This window comes from Acipenser ruthenus, chromosome 2 (genome assembly GCF_902713425.1).
Source record: "Acipenser ruthenus chromosome 2, fAciRut3.2 maternal haplotype, whole genome shotgun sequence".
Taxonomy (NCBI): Eukaryota; Metazoa; Chordata; class Actinopteri; order Acipenseriformes; family Acipenseridae; genus Acipenser; species Acipenser ruthenus.
Genome location: NC_081190.1, coordinates 74,306,412 through 74,328,870, shown reverse-complemented (window position 1 = coordinate 74,328,870; position 22,459 = coordinate 74,306,412). Strand labels below are relative to the sequence as shown.

Below are 22,459 nucleotides of genomic sequence, written 5' to 3'. Positions count from 1 at the left end.
AATAGTTACCTTTTTGCAAATTAGTGTTAATTCTAGTGCTTGTGAAAATGTATGTGCAGCTGCAATGAAAACTGCCACTGAGACATTTTTTTTATATATAAATTAAGAAATGTTTTGTTTATTTATAAACAACTTTCATCTTTGCAGGGGTGTGTAGGGAGTTCCCCCTTCTTTATTCAAATAAAGAAAAACACTCAATTATTTTTTGTTTCTTTTTTTAAAAATGTTTCTGCTTTAAGTAATATCCAAAATCCACTGTGTGTAAAACAATATGCATGTAACAGTCAGGATTGCGTAGAAAAAAATGATGCGCCAGCAAGAATGGTCTTAACCACAAAAATAATTCAATAATTACAGGCATTTACGAAGGCAATATTATATTTGCTTCACCTCCAGGAAAGATACATTGTGTACATCTTGATTAAATATAAAATGATCTCTCAGCTTATTTCACGAAACTATAATACACAAATGAAATACAGGGTTGAACACATACCTGAACTACCATGTCCCCTGTTTTCAAGGTTCCATTTCTTCCTGCAGGGCTGTCCTCAAGAATATGCTTGATAAAGATTCCTCTCATCACTTCCCCATTACTGAGCCGGCTCCCCATCCCTCTGCCTCCAACGATACTGATGCCCAGGGATTTACCCGGCTCACGGTACAGCTCCACTCTGGGGGTGAGATTTACAAGTTTACAACTGTATTGAAAATCAACTGTACTTCAAAAAGTGTACGATCAACTGTGCAAAATATAGGATAGAGTACATGAACAAGCACATATGTAAACTAGATGCTCCTATTTACCTCTGCACATTATTTGAAATATGAAAAATATGAAAATGGTATGTTATCTGAAATATGAAATTTATGTCATGATTGAATTTTTATCCTTACATAATTTTTATTTTTATTTTTCCACAAATAGTTGCATATCATGATAGGGAAGTTTTTTTTAGTGATAACATGGTTTAAAATAGAAAATAATTATGGTTATATCCAGGCAAATGCTTTTTAACATTTAAAAAAATGTATTGCATTTTATTAATGCGGTCGATCTGCTCATAAGTTATTTTATACACTGCAGTCCTCGAGAAAGCTATAAGCCATACATCATCCACTGATATTATGTCATTATCTCAATAGCACGTGTTCCACTATCTTCATAGCCCTTGCTGCTGATCAGGAAACAGGATGTGAGAGATAGCGATCCTATACAATTACTGAGCTATTAAACACCTGCCAGAGCTGGAGTACATACATTTTCATTGGGATACTTCTACTTTTGCAGCTCTTGGTCTTGCATTGACCACCCACCCATTGACTCCAAAAGTACCAGGCTTAAGTTGACATTCATTTCCCAGGAAGACAGACAGAAAGATCACGATCCCAGGTACATTTCTACCAGACGTTCAAGGCACCAATGCATAACACTTTTTGAACAACTACATTTTCATAAGCCAAGAACAATCCAAAACAGCCTTCTCAAAGTCAACTACTTGTTACTCCATCCCTTGTTCTTTCTTTCACAAGTAAGCTTTTGATTGTTCTGAGTTAATGTGTCCCATTACACATCATTTTAAATTCTTAAGACAAAAAAAGATACAATAATAATAATAATAATAATAATAATAATAATAATAATAATAATAATAATAGACAAAATGACTGTAGGGAAGAATTAATTACCTTCTTGGTAGGTTCCAGTTGTTGTAAGCAGCATTCTGTAGTTCACTTTCTTCCCCTTCCCCATCTTCTCGTTCTGGAAGTTCAGGAATCTCTCCACTAAAGAAAAAAAAAAAACAAGACCAATAAAATACAATCTCAACAAGAAGTAATTTCCATATCAGAAATAACCGATACATTACATACTAGAATAACTTTGTGATCATACAAATCGTTTTTTCACAAAAGCTAAACAGTTAATTTATTTTTAAATATATTTTACTTCTTGTTATTTATTCTTTCATTATTACAATTAAATCCAATACCTCAGCTTGTTGTCTACTATCCATTCAGCCACATTCCTGTGCCATCTAGGAGGTAAAACTTGAACCTTAATATAAGTCTGGTCCCCCATGCTAATGCATTTGAAATAGATCCTTACACAAAGACCGCACTGTCATAGCAAAGTAACTTGTGAAGTGAAATTATTTATCTGGTAATCTTTGTTTTCAGTTCTCTTTTTTCTTTATATATAGGCTGTTCTCTTTTACCATGTGCTTGTCAGATTTAACAGAAAACCAGCTTCTTTAACCACATTTTCTTTTATCTGAAACTGCACTGCTATGCCTGTTTAAGAATTCCTCCAAGAATCTAATGTGATGTATAAATCTGTGCAATCAATAATAAAATTCTGGGACAAATTGGTTTAAACTGTGTTATTCATAACACAGTTTAAACCATACACCAGTGGTACTCAACTCCATTCCAGTCCTGGTCTTTATTCCAACCAGGTCCTAAATTAGTTAATTGCCTCTTAACAGCTTCAATTAACTACATTAGAACATGCTTGGAGTAAAAACCTGGACTGGATTGGATCTCAAGGGCCAGAGTTGAGTACCACTGCCATACACCATACCAATAGGTTTGACAATGCTAAATCTTTTGCCTTTTGTAGCATTTCAGTAACAAACACTGGTAGTAAAAAAATACACTATACCTTTGAAGGTTAATTAGTATAAAATGTGAATATTTGTTTGATAAAAGTCTATTTTTGTATTTGTGATAGGGCATATGGCAGGGGTGGACAATTCCGGCCCTGGAGGGCCGGTGTCCCTCCTGGTTTTTGTTCCAATTGTACCCTAAATTAAATAATTGGAACAATTAAGCTTCTAACAAGCACTTAATTGGTACAATTGTGATCTGGAATTCAGAAGAGGTCACCACCACAAGCCACATCAAATACCTCATTCTTATGTTTGTCCCTCCTATTCATTGCAATAATTGTATCGTACTGCAGAGAGAAACACAAACAATGCAGTACTGTTCCAGCCAGAATAAATCACAGATCCCAGCTGAGCAAAACACAGGGTGCCTTGTTAAGCTGTATTTTATCCTGGGTTTAAAAATTATTATCTTGGGTTCCCGAGTAGCGCATCCGGTAAAGGCACTCCACGTGGAGAGCAGCATGCGCCCTATAGCCTGGACGTCGCCGGTTCCGAGTCCAGGCTACTCCATTGCCAACCGTGGACGGGAGCTTCCAGGGGGCGGTGCACAATTGGCCGAGTGCCGCCCCGGAGGGGGGGGGGGGGGGGGGGTTTAGGTCGACCAGGGTGTCCTCGGCTCACCGCGCACCAGTGACCCCTGTAGTCTGGCTGGGCACCTGCGGGTTTGCCTGTAAGCTGCCCGGAGCTGCATTGTCCTCCGACGCTGTAACTCTGAGGTGGCTGCATGGTTAGTAGGCAGTGTAAAAATAAGCAGTCGGCTGACGGCACATGCTTCAGAGGACAGCGTGTGTTCATCTTCGCCGCTCCCAAGTCAGCGTAGGGGTGGTAGCGGTGAGTCTAGCTTAAAAATAATAACTGGATATTCTAAATTGGGAGAAAATAATAAAAATAATTGGCGACTACTAAATAAAATAAATAAAAAAAATGATTATCTATATCATTAAACCTATTTTTAAACAAATTGATACCACTGGTATATTCTCACTGCATGATATCCTACTAATATGAAATGTGAATTTTCCAAGCTGTTTTATAAGCTACGGTATTGGTAACAATACCAATCTAAATCGATACGCTTCCCACATGAATTTAAGCTGCCAAAATGTAAGCTGTTCTATAACTGTATTTTACCAACACTGTAAATGCATTGTAACTGTAGTTATATGGCCATATTCAGCATTTATCACCATGCTAACACTGCATCGTTTTTTTCTGATGCGAAAAACAAGAAACAATTATGTGTGTGTGGGAGATCTAAAATTAAACTCCAGAGTTATTTATTTGTAACTTTTTTTCATCAGTTTTTTTCCCCCATCAGATTTTACCCAATTTTTTCTCCCAATTTGATTTTTTATTTTAGGCTCAGCTCACCACTACCACCCCCACGCTGACTCGGGAGCGGCAAAGACGAACACACACTGTGTGCCGTCAGCCAACCGCTTCTTTTAACTCTGCAGGCCATCCATGCAGCCACCTCAGAGCTACAGCATCGGAGGACAACGCAGCTCTGGGCAGCTTACAGACAAGCCCGCAGGTGCCTGGCCAGTCTACCGGGGTCGCTGGTGCGCAGTGAGCCGCGGACACCCTGGCCGACCTAAGCCCTCCCCACCCAGGCGAACGCTCAGCCAATTGTGCGCCGCTGCTTGAGAACTCTCGTCCGCGGTCGGCTTTTTAACCTCAACTTCTCTTCTTTTTAGAAAAAAAACAGGTGTTAACTGTTTTGTGTATATAGCTATGGTTTACTATCCTGAAACAGAGGCCATTCTCTATTAATCTTACTGTACAGTACCAATATGTACAACTCCATACAGTTTTTTTTTTTTCATCCGTTATACTAGGGTTTGGCAACATCCTGGTCATTGTTCCAACCATGGTCCTGGAATTAAACATGTAATGGAATGGCCCAGTTCTCTGAGTTATAAAAAGCTATGATTGAGTTAACAGGAGATGTTAGTATTAATTACCAGGTTGAATGGGTACCATCACAGGTTTCTTCTGTCTGCTCACCCAAGCTGGTCCTGTATTCCTCCAGATATTCGGCTGGTACATAGGTGATACTGGAACAAAGCAACAAGTAAGTCTAAGCCAGCTTACACAACGTATAAAGTCAAGCAATAAAGACAAGCCTGCACTGTCAACCAATAATTACAGTCAGGATAGTTAAGCCATTAGATCGGTCATGATGATCATTCTATGCTGTCAATAATTTTTTATATATGACTGCATTTGAATTCACAATGAGCAGCACTATTATAAAAATGTTGGCAGATGAAAAGACAAGCGTAAGGGCAAAACAATCAATAACAAGGTTTTGATATTTTAAAGGTCTGAGATGATTTTTAAAGTCTAATGTAATCTTTTGAGTTTATTAGTGGTGTTTTTTTCTCCTACACTTCACTTGACAGAACCATGAGAATTAAAAGCTTCTCAGGTGGGTTTTGTGCCACTGATAGAAAGCAGGGCTGACAGAAGAATATCACACATTGTAAACAACTTAGTAAAAAGGTGATTAGGTGCAAAATCAAGAAAGGAAAGTTGACATTTAGATCATTTAAATTCTTAAAAGCATGTTAAATGTATTGCTTTGCTAGAACTGGGATATGAGAATATTGGGATTTGTCAGAAGAGGGGATAATAAAAATTTATTGAATAATAATGTTAAGATAACAAAGACCTGTTACTGTTGAAAGGATAGAAGATTCTGCTCTTTAATAGCTTTCTTCTGATGCTTTTCTTTTTGGCATGCAATGTCTCATGGAATAGGTCAGAGTGGGGTCATATAGTTATGTAATTCATAGTCCCAAAAGCAGCAAGCTGTGAACCACACAATTTCTAATTATTCACATTGCTCAAACATGGTGATGTTTTCTCACTGCTGACTACAGGAATACCAGTGGTTGAAACAAAACAAGTTCAAGACAAGGGTTAGACTAAAATGTTGTTCATTGAATCAGACAAGCATGACAGATCTAATGGCTGAAAAAAAAAAACACGAAAAAAACCAACTGCAACCACAATGTAATAGTATTGCATGCACAGTTATTAACTCATAGAATAAAACAACACTGCAGTTAACCAACAACATGCTTCACCATATAACACCCATATGAATTAAGTAAACAAAAAAATACAGTGGTGAGTAATGGGATGTGTCAAACGCTCAAGATTTATTAATTATACCACCACAGAAACCGCAACCTTCACACAAAGAAAACCAGAAATCTTGTTAATTGGAAATGACAGGGGTTTTGGTTAGTGTTGTAGGGTATGTGAGATCCGAGATTTATCCAGATATATTTTTTATATTTTCCCCATAAAATATTTGAATTGGTTGTTTAAGATCCTTAACCTTGAACAAGCTAGTGTTTGGTTTTCTATTATTTTGTATTGATTTATTTTTAGCACAGTGCCCTCGCTAAGGAATTTGCGTAATGAACTAGGTAGAACAAGAAAGGGATTTAACAAACACATAGTTTCTATCTAAAGTTTTCCTTAATGGTTTACTACGTTAATTCCACTTTCTAAAGAAGCTTAGTGTTCCCTGGAAATGAAAAGACTTTTGCAGAAAATGTCTATAGGAATTGAAGTTTTACTATGGATGTACAGAAAGCCTACCCCCTCCCCTCCCAAACCAAATGTATGTAAAGCAGTAATAAAATTTCTTATGTATTTAAAAAGAATACTTTTTTGCTAAGTTAAAGGTTGGTAACAGAAATGGACATTCATGTGTACAGTACATGTCTTGTTATCTGGATAAAACCTCTTCAGTCTAAGACATAATTAATTACACATGCCTTTATATACGTATGGACACATATGACATAGAGTAGTCAAAAGTAAGCCCAACAACACCATTGTTTTTCAACTACCAATACTCACACATAAAAGGGGGACTGATCATCAGCAGGTGCGCAAGAAGATCTAGAATGTGAAAAGCATATGACGCAGCATCTTTTATACCAGTGTTTTGAAACTGACATGCTTCGAACTGAGAGTGAGATGCAGCATTCATCAGCAGAAACCAAATGTTGCCCTTATGTTTCTCAGGGATATAAAAAAATGTGAAACATATTCATTTCATGACTTAAGTTATTTTTATTTCATATAAATTAATTGTTGTAAAGACCTTACTGAATATCTCTCTCAGCTACATGAAATAGAGGTCTTCCTCAAATAATTTCTTCAGAGAATCCGGTTTGTTTCATCAGTATCAATTCTGCTGGGCATAAACACCTCCTTATAGGGAGTTGTATTCCCAAGTTCCTGGAGCAGTTTGGATAAAGAGTTTTTTTTTTTGTTTTTTTTTTTTCCCCAGAACAAAGGCTTTTTTTTAACAATAGTCTAGATCAGTTTTAAGAACAACAAGGTTTTGTTAATTCAATTAAAACAGCTTTTACATATATATATATATATATATATATATATATATATATATATATATATATATATATATATATATATATATATATACACACACACACACATACATATATACAGTACTGTGCAAAAGTTTTAGGCAGGTGTGAAAAAATGCTGTAAAGTAAGAATGCTTTCAAAAATAGACATGTTAATAGATTATATTTATCAATTAACTAAATGCAAAGTGAGTGAACAGAAGAAAAATCTAAATCAAATCCATATTTGGTGTGACCACCCTTTGCCTTCAAAACAGCATCAATTCTTCTAGGTACACTTGCACAAAGTCAGGGATTTGTAGGCTTATAGTCAGGTGTATGATTAAACAATTATACCAAACAGGTGCTAATGATCATCAATTCAATATGTAGGTTGAAACACAATCATTAACTGAAACAGAAACAGCTGTGTAGGAGGAATAAAACTGGGTGAGGAACAGCCAAACTCAGCTAACAAGGTGAGGTTGCTGAAGACAGTTTACTGTCAAAAGTCATACACCATGGCAAGACTGAGCACAGCAACAAGACACAAGGTAGTTATACTGCATCAGCAAGGTCTCTCCCAGGCAGAAATTTCAAGGCAGACAGGGGTTTCCAGATGTGCTGTCCAAGCTCTTTTGAAGAAGCACAAAGAAACGGGCAACGTTGAGGACCGTAGACGCAGTGGTCGGCCAAGGAAACTTACTGCAGCAGATGAAAGACACATCATGCTTACTTCCCTTCGCAATCGGAAGATGTCCAGCAGTGCCATCAGCTCAGAATTGGCAGAAAACAGTGGGACCCTGGTACACCCATCTACTGTCCGGAGAAGTCTGGTCAGAAGTGGCCTTCATGGAAGACTTGCGGCCAAAAAGCCATACCTCCGACGAGGAAACAAGGCCAAGCGACTCAACTATGCACGAAAACACAGGAACTGGGGGGCAGAAAAATGGCAGCAGGTGCTCTGGACTGATGAGTCAAAATGTGAAATATTTGGCTGTAGCAGAAGGCAGTTTGTTCGCCAAAGGGCTGGAGAGCGGTACACGAATGAGTGTCTGCAGGCAACAGTGATGTAGATTTTTCTTCTGTTCACTCACTTTGCATTTTGTTAATTGATAAATATAAACTATTAACATGTCTATTTTTGAAAGCATTCTTACTTTACAGCATTTTTTCACACCTGCCTAAAACTTTTGCACAGTACTGTATATCCCTCTATTGCACCACGTCATGCACAAATGACATTGAGAAAAACAATCCCTTGCAGTACTAAAAAAAATGTTTTAGATTGTATTGTACCCTATTAATTACACATGACTCCTCTTCTATCGAATAAAACCTCTGGGATTAGTCATGTGATCATCTTTGACTGGTAAATGAGGAAGTACACTCAACCTCTGCCACCTGTCAAAGCAGATGGCATAACAGCACCATGGTAAGTTCATTTTGAGGGGTAAAATGTTACATAAACCCAATTTAAAAACTATTTTTAGTTTTTTTTAATGTGTTGTGACAGAGTAGAATTCATTTTTGGGATAATTTTAAGTAAATACATATTAAAAAAACATAAGAAAACTATGCGTCATTTATAAATGACATTGTGCAATTTCATTGAATATAATTAACATTCTGATTAAGTCTTTTGCTAGTTTTACACAATGTGATTATCTGTTTCATAGGTGGATGTCAACAAATTTTATGGCAGGCAGATTAGAAATGGTACAATTCCTGAAAATAGCGATGATAGTGATGCTAGTGGGAGTTCAGATGAGGAAAGAATAGAAGATTCTTATGTTCTTCCTGAAGAACAAAATAACAGCAGTGATATCAGTGGCATTTTAAGTGTAGCTGAAAATGATGATGAAGTGTCACTACCAACATCATCACATGTGGCAAATAACAAGCCTCTTTGGAGAAACACGAAAAGAAACGTCATCATCCAACAACTGTAATGCCTAATGTAGACATCAGGAAAGATGGAACAGCTCACTGGCCTCACTTTGTAGAGAAACAAGTAAGATGCAAAAATTCGGGATGTGATGGTCAAACAAGGGTGAAATGCCAAAAATGTGCAGTACACTTATGTTTCACACCAAAGAAAAACTGTTTCTTGGTGTTCCATGAAACCTATGGTGTGTCTTAACTTCTGAAAATATCAATAAAATAATAATACAAAAGAATAAAAAAATATAACACAAAACAACTGTAATTAAATGGTGTGTTCAATATGTTTATTTGATGTTTGAAATGTGATGCTTTTTAATCTATGAATTAAAAAATATATACATTACTTTTAGAATAAATTATATGTGCATGTTTACATTTATTTGTACATTACATTTTCAATAAAATAAATTAACTTTTTATAGTTTCATTCTTGTGTTTATTATGATTCTTTAAAAACATTATGAACTGTAGTTGCACATTGTCATGTATAAATGACATTCATCCCAAAAAAAGGTCAACGGTTAAATGTGTAATATTAAGTTATAAAATTAATCCTTGGGTACAGTAAAGTTAAAATACCAATATATATATTTTTTTTGCCAGTTAATCATAATTCGTGCAATAGAGGGATATATATATATACACACACAGTGCCCACCCTTTATAACGCTACAGTGGGGAGCCATAGTTACAAGACCGTGCTATTTGTGTTCCGCCTTATAACGAGTATAAAAGGGCCACTGTAATGGCATTATGGAGCAAATGGGAATCACGACCCTACCGTGTTATAACCACTATAGGCACGTTATAACGGGTGAGCACTGTACATATATCCTTTGCAAAAGCTGTTCACTGGGCCCCTTTATTACTAATCCATTTACATAAAAAAAAAAGTTTTCATTCTTGCCATAAATACAAAAAGCATTGGGAATTGCCTGCATAACAGTAAAAAATGTATATATCCCATAAAAGTGAATGTACTTGATACATATTATGTGTGGTACTTGAGACATGTAAAGAAGAGGTTGACCAGTTATATTGTGTTTGTGAGTTACATTTCAAGGTGCTCCATTTAAAGGCAGAAAGCATGTGAGCTTTTTTTCTTCGCATTGGTTACAAATACTAAGAGGTTTATTTAGTGATTTGTCATGTGAGGGGTCAGAACCAATCAGAGAACTGTTGGGGAAACATTTGGTTTTCTGAACACTACTGTATGTTAAACTAAATAAGTCTTTTGATAAGGCAATACAAGTTAGAGACAGTGATTAGTTCAAGGCCCCAAAACTGTGTTTGTTAATAAGTATAATGTCAGTACATCCACGGAAACATTGTAACTATTATTTTAAGAAATATATTAACTGTTTGCATCAACACATATTTGCATGTGCCATGCATAGATGCAGGAGTCTGTTAACCCAAAAGCATATTTTGCAGGAGCACACAATTGGGAAAATAAAGTGTTTGAGGCTTGTTGACCTAATGGCAGATAAGCAGGTTAACACCACCACTGGTGTATGCATTTCAGACTATTTAGTTGCAATCATTCTGCTACCAGTTTGAACAGCTCAGACTAAGGAAGGCAATTCACAAGTCAGACTACTGTGCATTCCCCTTGTAAATATATAAGGGCGTACCTTTGTAGCAGACATATGTTATCAATCAGTCAGTAAAAAATATCATATGAAAGAGCATTTGGCCAACTAGACAACATAACACAAATTGTACATAGGTTAGTTGTACCTGTCTAAAAGAAGCAAATATTAATGAGAAAATCTATGTGGAAAGTTGCCAACACTCAGGGTTCAACAAATTGTAAATGTATGATATATGATTTAATATATTCTTACATATCAGTAAATTATTCTTGAGCAGTGGGTATCAGTATCCAATATTATTGTTTATTTATAGTAATATAATTTGGATTAAGACAGCATTGATAATTGTTCATCCGTTGTTTATTCCCTCTGTTGATTGCACTTTTCCCCCAGATAAAACGTTAATTGAATTTCACCCTTGTGCTTCCCCACTCCTTACCTTATATCAGGCCCAATGAGAGAGTGTCTTCTCAACATAGCACGGGCCTGTGCATTAGTGAGGTTAGTGGTTGGCTCCCCATTAATAGTCAAGATGCAGTCTCCAACACAAACTCGACCATCCCGGCTAATGGACCCACCATGAATGATACTCCGAACAATCATTCCCAAGCCATCCTTCACAGCGCTCACAGTCATTCCTGTTAAAGACAAATGTCTTTAAACTAAAATCCGTAAATAGGAATGGTTATGCAGGCCGATGAACATATATGAGCAACATAAATTAACATCCCTCTGCACTCTATTCCATGTTTCTGTATTTTCAGATGTCTCACTTCAATGGTAAAAATGTAATGTGGTCCTATCATTTTTGTTTGTACCACAGATTTCAGTGAAACATTCACCTTTTTACAAATATTGGGAGAATGTTTGTGTTACATACAGATGTGCACAGTATCCACAAGGGCAGCAGTGTGGAGTAGTGGTTAGGGCTCTGGACTCTTGACCGGAGGATTGTGGGTTCAATCCCAGGTGGGGGACACGGCTGCTGTACCCTTGAGTAAGGTACTTTACCTAGATTGCTCCAGTAAAAACCCAAGTGTATAAATGATAATTATAAATGAGTAATTTTATGTAAAAATAATGTGTAAAAAATAATGGAATTGTATGTAAAAATAATGTGATTTCCTGGATAAGGGCGTCTGCTAAGAAATTAATAATAATAACAGTATACTTGTGCAATAGTATTCTACATATTATACAACAGCAATCTTGATAGGATAGTATTAAAGATGTGCACATTATATAAGAGATATGTATTATAGAGGGGATGTGACGCAGAACTGCTCTGTCATGCACATAGTGCTTGTTATATGTAGGGTTTGTGTTATATTTCAAAAATATATTTATTTTTGTTCTGCTACAACAAAATCCTTCATGCCAGGGACCTTTTTTCAATTACAAGTCATCTATCTTTGTTCCATAGGTATCCAGGGTATTAATTTACGGTACTCGATCATGGCACCTTAATATTTCTGTATATCAATATCTGAAAATGTTTGGTCCTCGAAAGCCTGCCAAGAGCGACCACTCATGGGAGCTCTTCACAGTTAAATTATAAGGGTTCAGTGGCCTCTGCAAGTAGTCACTCGTGACGTCTCTCTCTTCAGAGGTGGTCACTAAGGCAGGTTTAACTGTGTGTAATATATATATATATATATATATATATATATATATATATATATATAGCTATATCTATCTATCTATATATATATATATATATATATATATATATATATATATATATATATCTATATATATATATATATATATATATATATATATATATATACACACACACAGAGCACAAAAAAGTGTAGGCTGCAAAACTTACCAAGACTAGAGTTGCCCTTGACAACAGTGATGGTTCTTTCAAAAATACTTCCAGGTGTAAACATTCCTTTATCTATCTTGTCCACCAGGCTTTGGTCCAGAGATAGTTCTTCATCCTAGACAGTGGATAAGTTAAACTTTGTTGTTACACAAACATACCACAAAAACAGAAAGTATAAAAGATAATATAATATTATAATTTTAAAAAATCACTAATTTAAATAAGTAAGTGCATCAACAATTTCTTAATGCATTTTTAAACTACATTTAGTGCCATAATTAGGGCTTGAAGTTTTTGGTTTTAACCCATAAAGTCCAAAGTGTAAATGACTGAGGGGTAGATGAACTAAGATGGGCTAGCCGCATCGCAAACATACCGCAATTTGCATTTTCATTGCAACAGTTCGCAAAGTAGACATTTTGTCATATGTATGAAGAGAAAATATGTTAATGAAGCTAGCCACACTATACTAATTTAAATATTTGTTGTGTCATCTTTGCAACATTATTTCAAATAAATAATGAAAGGCAGTTTAATCCCATCAGATTCTATAGTGGGGCCCCCACCTTCACCCCCAAACAAAAAATGTGTTTCTATCAAAAAGCTTTTCATGACCATGTAGTAGCCCCTCGCTAGACAGGACATGTTTGTCTGACATACGGAGGTGTCAGGTTTAAAAAAAAAAATACAATAAAATCACACATACATACATTTATAGTGCTCAGTGTATTTTAAATGTATAAATCACTACGCTGAAATAACACTAATGTGTTTTGGGTAGGCTACATATTACATGTAAAAATATAAATTCTGTACAGTAGGCTGATACAGTATACAGTACAGTAGTAAAATCAAATGAATACCTAGCGCACTTTCTTTTTACTTTAGCCTGTAGGCTACCGGTAACACAAAATAAATCATGCATTACACACATTGGTGTACAATGCGAATAAAAGATTATTTTAAATTCAAACTAAATGATTTTAGCTGTTTTTTTAAAAAAAAAAATAATTCAATAGTATTATTATTATTATTACAGGCAGTTCTCACACTTACGACACAATTGGTTCCTGAAAGTCGCGTTGTAAATCGAAGCATATTTTCCCATTGGAACAATGTTATAAGTTAGGGTTACGTTCCTGACACTTTGGCCAGATAATATATTTTTACAAAAATGACCCGTTATATTGTACTCATGCAAATATTTATTAAACTCTTTACACTCAGCTCGTTGATTTCTGGGCGCCGGCGCCCCGGTGGTTACGCGCATATTACTCAGGCACCTACCTGGCTTTTTTTAAAAGTACAGACTCTGGGTTTTCCAATGACGTATTCAGTGTGTGTATGCGGTACTCCTAGCTGGAAATAAATTCTAAAAAAAAAACCAGTTACATGCATAAAACAAACACACGCTAAGTGACTGAGTCAGGGCGACCACGACAGGTACTGCGGTTCAGACACCGAGTATGCGCACGTGACGCATGGCTAGTGTCTCGCCGTGTCGTAAATGCCGTATTGATATCGTAAAGTTGAAAAAAAGAGAGTCGTAAGTGCAGTGCATCGTAAGTCAAAGCGTTGTAAGTCGAGGAGCGCCTGTATTATTAACTTGCCCTACTTAGTAGCCTAGACCAGTGGTTCCCAACCTGTGGTCCGCGGACCCCGAGGCCATCACAGGGTGTCTGCGGGAAAACAAAATTAAAATTGCCTCCTCGCCACTGGCAAGCCCAATTTCACAAGGCAAATCATCTTCGGCAGAACGTAGCGCCTGCCGCTGTATTACACTAGTTGCAGTGTTTGACGTGTTTAACCTGGTGAGTAAATCAAGTCACACGCTGCAACTCACCACACGTTAGAATCTGACATTATATGTGACCTGAGGAAAATAAGTTTTACAGTAAGATCCCAAAAAGAGAGATGTTCAGTTGTTAAGGATGGCAGAATAACACCAGCACTGGAGATTTTGAAGAAAGACGGTAAACGAATGCGGCAAGGAGTCAATAAAGGCAGCGCTGTGAACAAACTATTGTTGACCATGTTGCCTTCTTTCAACTAAATAAGACAAGGTTACATCTCTTTTAATGGACATTCAACTGTCAATTTCTTGCCACAACATGACGTGCTGCCTTGTTCGTTTTGAATTAATGATTTTGTGATACTGTATTTGTGTCTTTATAGCGAATGTTCCACGCTGGTGTCAATGACTTGTATTATTATTATTATTATTATTTATTTCTTAGCAGACGCCCTTATCCAGGGCGACTTACAATTGTTACAAGATATCACATTATACATTATTTCACATTATACAGATATCACATTATTTTTACTTACAATTACCCATTTATACAGTTGGGTTTTTACTGGAGCAATCTAGGTAAAGTACCTTGCTCAAGGGTACAACAGCAGTGTCCCCCACTGGGGATTGAACCCACAACCCTCTGGTCAAGAGTCCAGAGCCCTAACCACTACTCCACACTGCTGCCCAGAACTAAATACTACGTGGTTTTAAGTTTCTCATTTGAGAATTGATTATAAAAACTTGTATCCGCAATTCTGTAAGTTGTGTGTTGTTTACAGTGCTAATATTGCTTTTTTAATTGATGGGGTGTATATTTTACACAGCGACTGCAGTCTGTTATTTGAATGCATTAAAATGCTCTCAGTGGAGGCATATATAAAATCAGCTGAACAAACTGCATTTACTTTTAATTTGTTAGCCATTGAATGGGGTGGGTAGGGGTGGGGGATAATAACTATTTAGTGATTTGTACCTCACCTGTCAAATAAGTCATGAGCAGCCACTGGTGGAGTATCAAGTAAAACGCTGCAACGTACAGCGATACATACTTGGAAATGCGACTCAAAAAACGAGTGGATTATTATTATTATTATTATTATTATTATTTGTTTATTTAGCAGACGCCTTTATCCAAGGCGACTTACAGAGACTAGGGTGTGTGAACTATGCATCAGCTGCAGAGTCACTTACAACTTCATCTCACCCGAAAGATGGAGCACAAGGAGGTTAATTGACTTGCTCAGGGTCACACGATGAGTCAGTGGCTGAGGTGGGATTTGAACCGGGGACCTCCTGGTTACAAGCCCTTTTCTTTAACCACTGGACCACACAGCCTCCTTAGAAACCCATTCATGAACATTGACAGTGAAATGCACATTAACTTGACATCAAAGGAGTAAGAGTCTAACAGAGCTTTCATGTGACAGCTCTTTAAAGTTAGGCTTCACGGAACGAAATCTGACTGGCATCTCGTTACACGTTCGCCACCACATACTCTTGTGAAAGTGGATTTTCTGGGCTTCTTGCATTGAATTCGTATTGGAGTAGGATGTGGATGTGGAACTAGATTGGATGTGGAACTAGATTTAAAGCTAAAACTGTCACCACTCCAACCTGACATTCATGCTGTGACTTCGCTGAAACTGCACCAGCCATCATTAGGTAAGTTAATGAATTTCCCATATGGCATCATTATTAATTGCCGCACTATAGTGGAAAGCAAAATGAATCAAATATCCTTTTATAGCGACTGTGTGTCACTATGATACTAGTATATGGTGGTCCGCAAAATTAGTGGAGGTTCAGAAGGGGTCCGCATTCCAAAAAAGGTTGGGAACCACTGGCCTAGACAATTAACACAAAATAGATCACGGTGCTACATTGACAAGTTATAATATTTACAGGAGGCCAGTTAATTCTCGTTAATACAAATTTCAAGGGACCAGCAACAAATTTTGCATTATACCACTAATTTGTATTATCATGAGTAGCCTATAAGCCAAATGTATACTGTCAGTTAGTCAGGGGTGCACATTAATATAATATGTGTGTTTCCTATTCCTATATGCTCAGCTGGAGGGGTTGGTGGCACATGTGTGCAGTCTATTGCTTCCAACACATTGGGGAAACCAGAAATGTCATATAAATTTGTTTTCAAGGCTTGCAAGTACACCCTACTTTTAGGGAAAAATAGCCTCAGAAATGCATTGAGCACAGCTGGCAGTGCACAATAAAAAGCAGACTGGGAAATGCCAGCAACAGCTGCCACAGTCCCCTGAAAGGACCCAGAGGCAAGATAATGCAGGGTGGACAGGGATAGTATGGCTTTGGTGGGTGACAGGCTCTAGGTCATCTTTTAAATCAGACAGTAGCTCAAGAATTATGCGGCTGCAAACCTGTACCTGTGCTTAATTTGGTCTTCATTTAAATCAATGATGGTAATGCGGATACAAAATAACCTTTCTCTTCTCATCCTACAAATCACTCGTTCTTGCTGAAGACAATGTCTCCTTCTTGCTGCAATCACAGCAGCAATGGTTAGGGGATAGTGTTTATCATACCGGTTCGCTAATTGCGACTGTTTAAAACGTGCTTTCAAAAGTTCTTAACAAAATGATGCAATTGTAAGTGTTGCAATTGCTGGCAGCTTTAGTATATCTCATTATAATATTTGAGAACCCTCATTTGCACTACTTCCAACCCATTTTTGCGAATTTATGAAGGAAGGCCCATAGCAAAATATCAATCTAAGGCTGAACTGCAAAGAAAAACTGCTGCCGCAAAGCATTCCCTAAAAAGTCGCTAACGGCATTGTGCTTGTTTAGTACATTTCACCCTAGACTTCAGACTCGTTTGCAACTGGTTTGCAACTATTGCAACTGCTGCAACACTTTATTACATCAACCTGCTTAAAAATTAGAAAAATATATTGGTACACAACTAGAAGTAAACACACCTTTTAGGTAAAGCCAGGTTATTTTAAGTAGGAAAAGCTATTTGTTTTTACCTTTAAAAATTGTGAAAAACACGCTTGAAAGCTTTGAAATGTACCCCCCCCCAATGCCAAACTCAAAATAATGGATGAAGAATCAGGCAATGTGAGGTATCAGGGAATGTTCAAGGGGTGGACAAAATTCTGGGGAATTATACAATCAGACTATTAGGGGTTCAAATGAGAAATACAGTTCATAAGTACTGTTCTTACTGCAAAAAAGCTATATGTATGTGAGCTAGTTGTCATAGAACAAATTTGACTCATTGCTAGGACTGGAGACCTCCAATGGTGCTGGCTCAGTAGGGGCACTCCAGATGAAGTCCAGATCTCAACCAATACATAGCATGGCATTAGAGGGAACTGTGCTGTCCAAGTTATCCTGTCTATTCTGTGGGCATTAGGGTCCCAAGTCATTGCTGGTCTGGTGTTCTGCCAAAACTCCATTACATACCCTAGCTAAAAATACCAAAAGCCATAAAGGGGACTAGGACATCCTTGGAATCATAATGCATTTTACAACCTAAGGCTTCAGGGTTTGCTTTTCACTGTTGCCATTGTTAGTTTCAGCTTTATACATGAAACCCTATAGTGTGGTGAATCTTCTTGTACAGTAAACTAATGGTTCAAAATAAACAATGGGACTAGACACACATATTAAATCCTCATGTTTCCTTAGATCCTGGTATAAAAATGATTCACTGACACGCTGTCCCTAAGTAAGATAATGAAATGTTATTGTCCGGTAACAAGTTGAAAGAAAGCATTCTTAATGAATGATACATGGAAATCAGCCCAAATGTAGATCATTACCTTAACTGAACAAGCTTCTCGCTTTGATGTGTCTTCTGTGACCCCACTGAACACATCTGATGCTGCATTAGCTCCATGGCTGGATAGAAATTCTGCACAGAAAACTTCTGCCTTTTGCAATTCAAGTTGTTTCTCAAAAGTCTCAACAAGCTTGTTGTCTTCCTTCACACGTGTGCTAGATTCTGAAGGCCCAATCTCTGGTATAACATTCTCTGTGTCCTCTGAGCTTTTCGGAGGCTCAGTAGAGTATCTGCCAGAAACTCCATATGTCAGTGCTGGACTTGAGGACCTCCAGGGTTCAGAATGAGAGATTGCTTTCTCTTCAGGAAAAGAAGGTTCCTCTTCATCTACGAATTCTGACACTGATGAAAAGGAAAGCTTTGCAAATGCTTCTTCGTTGAAATTCTAGTAAATAAAACAAACCATGTTGGATAGAACTACATTTCTTAAACACACACTTAATAATAATACTTATTAGGCATTTGCATGCTCAGTTTCGTTGCGTCAACATCCCCCTTCTCTCCAGGAGTTATGGAAACAAACACTCTGGTCCTCCAGCCACAGCAGCTGTCATCAGCTGTTAGGGGTCAAGATCATGACCATTCTGTTGATCTTGTTCTTTTCATTGTTCACTTAAAACTTCTGTTGATTATACAGCCGATGAAGCATTTCTCCTTTCCAACACGGGCTTTTGATTACATGCAGCTATCTGGTCCTCATTTAATTTGTTTTATTTTTCAAACACACTTGAAATATATTCACTGGTATCATGAACACTAGCTCCCAAATTACTTTACATTTTAGCCAGTTCTACACAGCCTTTGTCAATTTTCTAACCCCTTAGTTTTTATGGCTGACAGGCACATCTAGGAACACATACATGGCACTGGAATATTAAAGAACTGGGATTCGGGAAAGGTAGAAAAAAATATCATAGGGAACAGAGATAGGGGACACAACCATGGGAAGATGATTTACCGATTTAGTTTTTTACTCTAGTCATTCCTTTTTCAGAATGAGATGTTGAATAATCTGGTATTTACAAAATCATTAACAAAATATCACAATATTTGAAAACTTCTGCGCAACTTACAGTATATATTAAGGAATCCTCAAAAACCACCAGTGACTAACACAGGATTTTAGACCAGGCAAACTTGGCATTAGTAGAGGTTACATGACTGCAACTTTTATTTTCATAAATACTAAAAAGATCACATGGAAGTAAAAAAAAAAAAAACTTATTTAATGAACTCTTATTTTTCTTTATGTGGAATAAACTGTAAACCAGCAACTACAACATATCAACATTATAAAAAGAAATATCTTAGTGGGGAAACCAGCCAAACCGAGTGTTTACCTTGGGAGTAGAAGACTGAATAGACAGTCTATATTCCAGGTCGGCGCTGCAAGTGCTGCCATGCAAAGCTATCATGGACGCCTGAAATGTGTCATCATCATCCTCGCTCGCTTTCTCATCTGTCAGATCTGCCTCATTGGAGTCCACCTAAAAACAAGGCAACAAACCAGCTTTTTTTTAAAACAGCAAGTAAAGCAAGGAAGGACCGACATGAAAGAAGAAGTCTATTGTGGCACAAATTAGGCAATAATAAAAAAAACTATGTTCTTATTCATTTGAATTGTGTTTTGCTCACACCTCCCCTAAAAGAATCCAATGCACAGCACAGGTATAATACTGAAAATCATGAATTACAGTCCAGCATGTGCAGCTAACTTTGCAGGTTTTCAAACCCAGGAAAGAATAACTAACCAGTGCTAGCTCTGCATGGAAAAAAACAGCATCGGCTGGCTCCTCCTCTTCAAACTGCTGAGCAGTGTAGAAGACGGAATCGTCCCTTGTAGACATATAGCCCTCCTCTGGGGAAAGCTGCAGAGACAGTGACGTGAGGGTGAACCATGCAATACACATGCAAAGCACACCCCCGAAACACTGGAACAACTCCGTAAGAGTCTGTTTTAGTATTTACATAGTTTAGTGTCTGTTAGCGTCTGGACAGATGCAGTGCTTATTAATAAGTGTGTTTAGTAACACTATAAATAGCTAGTTTTTTACAATAAAGTAAATTTTGCACCATTTATTTCAAAGGACGTGTTTTTTCTCCTTTCAAAGCAGGTACAAACTGTAATTACAGTAATTAGTGATGACAACTGTTTGACATTTTCATTTTGAATTAACACATAAGGTTAAAAATATACTATTTAACCCTTTAAGGTACAAGGGACATATGTGTCCCACAAACAAAATGTAGCTAACTATTAATGAGATGTACAAAACAGTGTTTAAAATGTACTGACAGGTTGGATCTGGTCATCCAAATTGTCAATTTCCTCGTGATACTTGGGTCACTCGCAAATGTATTTTAAGATGAAACCGTTTGATCAACCGCACAATTCCTTGTGTACATTTAGGGGTTAATTACAAAACTGTGCAATCATGGTGAAAATGTTCTTCTGTCTCATCATAATAATTTATCTTCGTATTAGTCACATTTAAACCAGTGTAGCTGCATATACATTTCTGTTTTGACCCCTTTTGAGAATTTTTTTTTTTTTTTTAAATACAACTGCCATTATTCTATAATAATAATGGGAGGGCAGCCCTTATAGAACTACTTGACTGAATGTAATGATGATTAGTCACACTAGCCCCTGTAATTCAGAAACTAGTTTCCAGCCAGGCCTGATTGTGGAGGACTAGCCAGGTGTTTGTTGGACACATATATAATGGAGTTTAAAATTAATCTATTTACCAAGTTGCAAACTAACATTTTATATTGCTTTTATATGCAGCCCCATCATTTTTTGGTTCCAACACAAGCGGCTGCATTTGACAATGAAGTTGAACAATCTTGCTGATGAAGAGCATTACAAAGAAAAGACAACAAAATGGATTACCATTTTACATTTTTTTTAGTGTTTGAATAATAAACAATAATACAGATCTGATTATCTCAGTAGTTTGTGCCCATGCTGTGCACACCCTAAGACTCAGCATCACCCACTGAAAGGAATAGAAAGACATTTGTTGCCATGGAACAATTACAATTCTCAGCGATCTGGTGTCACAACAGTGTGTGTGTATATATATATATATATATATATATATATATATATATATATATATATATATATATATATATATATATATATATGACAAAATACCAGTCCACGTTAAAAGCTTGAGCACAAATAAGACCTCCATAAGACCTACATTGCTGCAAATCTTTTTTTTTTCATCTAAATTGATCAGTTAATGAATTGCTTGATAAAGGATAACTTTGCATATGACGCTAGTGCCCATGCACTAGGAAGGTCATGCTCTAGCTCACACCACATATGGCCTTACAGGTAAGGGCTTGGCCACTCCAATTCTGACTTTTCCCAGTGGTGCCCCCTTCAGTGCCTGCACAGCATCCTCTAGGGTTGCGTCTTCCAAATTGGTGACGTTGACAAACATGAGTCGGTCTCCAGGGAGAAGACGTCCATCCACTTCAGCCACACCATCAGGCACGAGGGAACGGATTACAATCACGGTTTTCGATGGGTCAACAGGATCCTTATTAAAGTTCAAGCAAAGCATTGTATGATTATTAACAGCTTACTAAAATACATTAATTTTCATATAATTGAAGACTACTGGATCAGAACCTGCCAATAATGATACCTGGATACACACCACATATCGTCAACCCAGCGGAATACAGTATGTGGATATGTTGTTGTATTAACTGGAGTATCTTTTGTAAGCGTTTAGGATGCCTTAGTGTTTGAGCAAGGTCAAGTGCTTTGGTGATTCTCTTATAATAGTTTACTGCAGTAAACCACTGTACAAACAAAAAACTACAGCACATGAATAATATACTGTAAATGTGGGAAACCATTTCCCCTCCACTTTCTTTGTCAATGCAGGGATGAAGTAATTTTTACTTATCACAAAATTAAACTTTTCGCTGTCTGCTTGTTTTTTTGGTTGTTTTTATTTTACAGCATGCAGTTTGTGGATATCTTATTGACCTGATAGTCTAAGATGCTGAAGCCAAGCCCAGTGTCTCCTTTCTCCAGTTCAATATCTTGTATTTCTGTTTCCCACATGGCCAAAGGAGATCCCAGAGTCCCCTCAGTGAAAGCCTCCACCTTAGTTTTGTCTATAGCCATGTCATCTGTCTCAGAGGACCCAATATAACCACCAAGGTCTATGTGTTCCTGGAGATAAAGAAATAAAACCACAAATCACTAAGACTTTTACAATATGCTGTATAATAAAAGGTTCTGAGCTGTACAATTGTCTTAATTCACTGACATTTAGGGGCTGATGTAAGGATACATGCAAAGTGATTTCTGGCTGCAAAACACCCATATTGCGGCCAAAATCTGCTTTTTGCATGCACAAACCATGTTT

The 22,459-nt window shown here is 37.1% G+C and overlaps 1 protein-coding gene across 16 annotated transcripts in view; it reads right to left on the bottom strand.

The window, feature by feature from the left end:
* The window catches only part of LOC117409254 (multiple PDZ domain protein), a 76,159-nt gene that overhangs the window by 25,618 nt on the left and 28,082 nt on the right, over positions 1-22,459 (bottom strand). For 13 of the 16 annotated variants that reach the window (XM_034014991.3, XM_059001095.1, XM_059001147.1 and 10 more), the window contains 11 exons: positions 22,075-22,263; positions 21,407-21,616; positions 19,811-19,927; positions 19,400-19,546; positions 18,040-18,444; positions 12,437-12,551; positions 11,045-11,243; positions 6,549-6,590; positions 4,634-4,726; positions 1,690-1,785; positions 497-674 (listed from right to left, as the gene is read on the bottom strand). In XM_034014991.3, the coding sequence (XP_033870882.3) occupies positions 497-674; positions 1,690-1,785; positions 4,634-4,726; positions 6,549-6,590; positions 11,045-11,243; positions 12,437-12,551; positions 18,040-18,444; positions 19,400-19,546; positions 19,811-19,927; positions 21,407-21,616; positions 22,075-22,263 (1,791 nt within the window). The remainder of the gene's footprint in view (positions 1-496; positions 675-1,689; positions 1,786-4,633; positions 4,727-6,548; positions 6,591-11,044; positions 11,244-12,436; positions 12,552-18,039; positions 18,445-19,399; positions 19,547-19,810; positions 19,928-21,406; positions 21,617-22,074; positions 22,264-22,459) is intronic. The other 3 variants (XM_059001099.1, XM_059001129.1, XM_059001171.1) reach the window with 3 other exon arrangements.